Below are 5,821 nucleotides of genomic sequence, written 5' to 3' on the forward strand. Positions count from 1 at the left end.
TTGATCCGGGAAGCTAGTCCCAGTTCCACCTCTGCCTTGGACTTCCTGACCGCCCCCCTGCATCCCCGAGCAACCGCAGTATAGTTCTCCCTGGTGATCGCCCCTCCCTTCAATTGGGTGTATGCCTCCCTTTTAGCTAGGAGACATTCCCGGATGCTTTTGGTGAGCCATGGGGGCTTATGTGCCCTCCTGCTTCCTTTGATCTGTGTAGGGATTACCTCCCTTTGGGCTTGGAGGATTGTCTCCTTAAGGAGCAACCACTCTTCTTGGACACCTGCCTCCCCTCCCCTCCGGGACCTCAGTGCTTCCCCGACTATTCTCCTTAGCCCCCGACTATTCTCCTTAGCTCAACCTTTACTACAGCTGTCCTTTTTAGGCTGAACTTGAGCCAGTTTGTTTTCATCTACTTACTTCTATTCTTATTCTTGGCAACTGTCGATCCTCTGGATCCTCTATTCGCTGGCTACTGTAAAAGCAGACTGGCTGTAGAATACAGACAATGTGTCAGTGACACCGTTGCTAGTTATATCACAAGTCTGCACACCAAATGTAAACACTGAGCAATGGTGTTGAACAAATGGATACTACATGTGAGATCCTACAAGGAAGAAGAGTAATTACTGAGTGCTGACCTTAATGGAATCTGAGAGGTAGTAAAGTATGTAGTAGTGCTAAGCAACCTCTTTCTCCTCATCATGAGATATCCATAAAACCTGGGAATGCAGAGGATACTGTCAATCAGTAAGGCTTCTCACTTCCAAAATGGTATTTATGGTCACAAACAGAGGGAAGTTCTCCGCAAAAGCTAGCAAGTCTGACATGGCACTTGCCAAGAATGTGAGAGATCCAAATAGGAGACTTATGTCTGAATTAGTTAAATCAGGGACTCAAGCCTCAGGTTCCCACAGCTCGTGTGAGTGCCCTATCCACTGGGCTCTTACCTGTTCTAGGTTGGTGTCTTTGTTGTGCGTATGTGCAAAAAAAAAAAAAAATTAGAAGGATCTTGATTTTTGTCTTGCTGCAGAATAGGGAAACTTCTGAAATCTTTCACAGGTCAGAAAAATGTTTTTTTGTTCAGTGGCAGGATAACTAACAGAAATGTAGGTATCATTTTTCCGAAGAGAAAGTGAAAAACATGCCTTTATATGTTTAATTTACCTGAGCAAATACAATTGCATATAGATGTGCCAAATGAATAGTCTGATGACCATATGTATCTGATGGGAATGAGGGAATCCACTTTTGTATGCATATTTGTGCTCTTGACCTTTTGAAAACCAAGTCTTTACTTTCCTGGGTGACATTCATAGACTTTCTAGAGATGTTTATCCCTTTAAAAAGAGAGATTTGCCATGCCTGTGAGACCCTAGTAATATGGAAATGCTCTGAATTTATTTGATGGCAAGACACAGCTATACAAGGAGAAAAGAACAATAGTATGGGTGCCTTTTTCATGAAATGTGTTTAAGAGATTTTTAAAATGGTATCCAAGTTGAATTATGTAATTGCATCCAGATATTTTTCATGCAGTAAATGTGTTCTTCAGGTAACTGAAGTTTCTCTGCCCTGGACTGCATCATGCCCTTGACTTAAGGTAGTAATAACACTACAGGGCAGAACCTGGAACCCTTTTGTTTCTATGTGCCTCAAGGATGGCGTAAAGAGGAAATGAGGCAACACTGCAGTTGTATCAACACTGCCTCTGGAATCAAACATCCTTGTGACTCAAACATTCTTGTGTATTATTACATGTGATGTTACAGCATCTTGTAATCCAGCCTCCCAAAGATTGGGACAGGGTTTTGTTTTAAACGTGTTTGGCAATCTTGTATTCAGTGGTTCATCCAGAGGGGCTGTTCCATGTTTAAATGTTCCTTTTTTTTGATGGTGATCAGCTAAACTGTAAAATTTTGTATAAATAAGAATAAGCTACTTCATCATATTGTAGGATCTTTCATTAAATCTTGAAGTCCTGTGTATAATTGCTACAGGGTGAATAGAAAAGGAAGAGAGGTCATTAAGAATAGGAGGCAAGACATGGGGTGGGGAAAGAATGAAAACCTTCTTGTGGTCCTCTCTCCATTCTGTATAGCAGAAAGAACTGCAGAGCGGAAACAGTGGAAGGAGAAGGGTGGTGGCGAGTGGAGAGAATAAACTAAGACACATTCCTTCAGGGTTTTTGAATATGCTAGGTATTATTACTAATGCTGTTCAAGGTATTGCCTTCTGGTAATCCCATTCTCTGTAAGATCAGAAACATACTGGCCATATAATGATGATACAAATTCACAAAGATGCCTGTATGTTAAGAAGTGATCGTCATGGGTATCCATGGTGGCACTTGCTGAAGCTGCTGAACATACATATTCATGGGTGCTCAGTGCTATTCTCTGTACTAATATGCCTTCAATTCTGCTAGTTCCTGGACAAATTAAGTTAAAGCCATTTCAGGTATGTCTGTATGTTTCTCTTCAGATTAGGAAGTAGACATTATCTGTATTGACACTGTTACCACCCCAGTGTGGCTGTAGGAGCTATTTGCTTTGCAGCCATCTAATCCACATATAGGCAGTTGATTATGAGCTGCAGTACTCCTCTGTGAAACAGGCTTTTGTAAGTGTATACATTAGAATTGACTAGGGATGTTTAAGAATAAGTCAAACTTTTCTGAGTTTAAGGAATACAGATCTTTTCTCTCAAGACTAGTAATAGGTGAGTCCAGGGAGATACAGATAACAAGATCTAAATAGGTACATTTTGCTGAAACATCCTGTATGCTTCTGAAACACACAAATAATGGATTATTAACACTTTATAAAGAGCTCTGCTGATTTCTCTTATGTGGCCTAAAGGTGCCAGAACCTGTTCTACATTAGATACACCATAAAATTATGTGCATGGATGTTAGCGAAAGCACTCCTGTTTGAATACAGCAAGTAAACAATAAAAATAAAGCAAAATATTTGTTGTCCTGTGTTGAAACAGGTTGGGTCAAGATACTGATTATAGAAAGCATACGTCACTGAAATCTGTATGCAGCAGCAAGTAGTTCTAGGAGCATTGGACCCCTGACGCTTAAAACAAATTTAAAAAACAAAACTTTCCTGAGCAGGGAGCTACTTACATTCTCAAAAGTTTTTTTTCTCCCCTGTATGGTTTGGTCACATGTATGAGCAGTTGCCTGCACTTTAGCTCTTGGTCCTTCCTTTCCTTTGCAGTTTCTCCGTGGAATTTTTTCCCTATTTTATTTATGGATGAAGTATGCAAAGGACCAACAGAGCTGCAGCTGCAGTTGTAATAAATGTAAATTGCTAAATTTTCTAGTTTGCATGTATGCATCTACCAATTGCACCTGCTGACCTGCTGAAGTTAGGAACATAAGATTATATTTTCTTGTATGCATACAAAAGTAGTATATGTATAAATTCAGAGTTTGCTTCCAGTTGCAAATTTTGCTAATACATGTACTGACAAAATTGTGGGACCTTGGGAGAAGTTTGGCATGTGAAGTTTCTAGATTTATTTCTGAAGGAGCTTTGAGATTTATGTGATGCATTTAAAAAAAGAAATCCTAATTTTTAGTCTATGGAATTATTTTGATGCTGGTATGAATCTAACTCAGCTTGGGCTTGAAGATTCAATGGACTGTATATATTAAACTTTTTTTCTTTTTTTTTTTTTTTTTTATCTTCACAGCACCTTTCCTTGAGGGCAAAAAGAGTTAAAGTGGATGACCATTGATTTGAAATGGCTATTGAGCCTTATGACATCAGATGCAGAACCTACCACTGATTCAAGCTGGCTACAGTCCATTCAGCAGTCAGTTCATTAGCAACTTGACCTTACATCAACTAAATGTTTAAATGCCTGCTAGGATCCTATAGGGGTTTATGCATGACCAATACCTTGTAAACCTAAGTAGAGCTTGCATTGCAGACATTTTATTCCTTGGCCTAATTGACCACTCTTGTTAACCTGGGTATGTTGCTCCTTTTAATAGGTAGACAAATGATCAAAATATTAAGGGGATACACAGGACCACAAAGAACTAAAACCTCCGGGTAGGAAATTGTATCCTTGGAGTGGTTCAGCAGCCCAGGAGAGTGGGGAGCAGGGCTCAGAGAACCCCATCTCCTTTTACTTAGAGCACTGTGAATACTGCTGGCCATATTCCTGACAGCAGTGAGCTGGCCCTTGAAACACAATGGCCTGCCCTGGAAACCTTGACACTGTGTTTGACTGAGTCTGACTGCTGCGTTGTTGCTCTGAAGCAGTAGAATCCTTCTTTGAGCCAGTTGAGCTTTCCCTTTGTTCCCCATCACGTAAAGTTGTTTTGTAGATAGCTCTGTGTTTAAAATGTGTGGTTTCCATACATGAAAAGCACTACTCAGCAGTGGGGAAATCTTTGGGCTTCTTGTCACTCAGCTTTTTAAGAAGGGGCTGTGTTTTTTGATCAGTCTCCTGGGGTGTATGCACATGTTGTCAGATGGGGTTCATGCAAGATCACAGGTGAGGCTTCACTTTATTTTCTGAATAAGAGAGAAGGTGCAAACCTCTTGCACACAAGATTTCAGCAAGGGAAATCTCATGGGAATACTGCTTTTGGCAAGATTCAGCAAAGATGAAAATGCTCTGGACTTCCTTAAATCAGGAACATTACAAAAAATACTTTTTATTGAAAGAAAACTTGCTCATTGCTATTGGAACCCTTCTCTTATCAAAATGGGAGACAGGGAGTTTGTGGCAGCTGCTGGTTTAGCAGGGACCCCAAGATCACCTATCCATAAAGAACTCTACTCCTTTGTGTTTAAGCCATAATAGCTTGGATACTTGTATTTATTTTTCTTACCTTTTTATATTTATTTCTGAAACATGTTGTTTTAAAGTTTTATTTTTGTAAGGAGATTGGTTTGGTGGCTGAGCCTCCTGGGCTTAACACGTTACCAATAATTTTATTTCCATTTTTTTTAAAGTATGTAAATAAGCAAATCTTTTTACATAGAATAAATGTTTTCCTCACCCCAGGGCTGCCTTATAAGTCATTTTGAGGACGTTCTTTGCATTCTACCTCCCACAAACCTGCAGAGAAAGCTTGTTCTGTCATATGAAATATGTGGTCTATGCAATGGCTATGTACTGATTGCCAGCACAACAAAGAGATGTTAGCCTCAATATATGGTGCCAGCAGCATGACGCACTGGATTTCCCCATGCCAGTCCATCTTTTCTCTCTTTCTTAGAATGTAAGCTCTGTGGGGCAGGTATTGTCTTTGTTTACTATTCATTGTCAAGAACATTGTTGGCACTAAATAAAAAAGATCCACTTTGCTGTTTTTTTTTCTTTGAAGGGGTAGAGAGCGCTGAATACAAAGACTTGTAAATTTTCCATGTTGCTTTGTCCTCTGGAAACATTCTTTAGAAAAATAAAACCATTGAATCAAGACATTTTGAGAACTTATCCCTTTAGCCCATTTGATCAGCCACTGATGACCATTAGTTATGGTTGCACTGTGCTGCTCTGTATTGTGATGCAGACATGGAATGAACATCCCATTAATCTGGCGTTTCTGAGAACACCCACTCCACCTGGATTTTGCTGTCCAGAAATGAAAGGTTGAGACTCCTACCTGATGTATATTTCACTGTGTTTCAAAATAGTTGATTCTCTTCTTTCCCTTGCCCAGTAAACTAGTAAAGATTCCTGTTAAATTAGGAGCACAGAGATTTGAAAGCTGTGTTGGAATCTGTAACTATTTCCATCTTTAACTGAGCAAGTGAAATAGGTCTGCATAAGAAAACCCAGACTTTCTAGCACAGCAGTG

The 5,821-nt window shown here is 39.8% G+C and overlaps 1 protein-coding gene across 3 annotated transcripts in view; it reads left to right on the forward strand.

Moving 5' to 3' along the window:
• Window positions 1–5,442, forward strand: part of DHX35 (DEAH-box helicase 35) — a 63,975-nt gene extending 58,533 nt beyond the window's left edge. For all 3 annotated transcript variants that reach the window (XM_019509783.1, XM_019509784.1, XM_019509785.1), the window contains one exon: window positions 3,697–5,442. In XM_019509783.1, coding sequence (XP_019365328.1) covers window positions 3,697–3,741 — 45 coding nt within the window. In that variant the 3' untranslated portion in view covers window positions 3,742–5,442. The remainder of the gene's footprint in view (window positions 1–3,696) is intronic.
• Window positions 5,443–5,821: the final 379 nt, after the last annotated feature.

This window comes from Gavialis gangeticus, unplaced genomic scaffold (assembly GCF_001723915.1).
Source record: "Gavialis gangeticus isolate Ggan-Ray unplaced genomic scaffold, GavGan_comp1, whole genome shotgun sequence".
NCBI classification, from domain to species: Eukaryota; Metazoa; Chordata; order Crocodylia; family Gavialidae; genus Gavialis; species Gavialis gangeticus.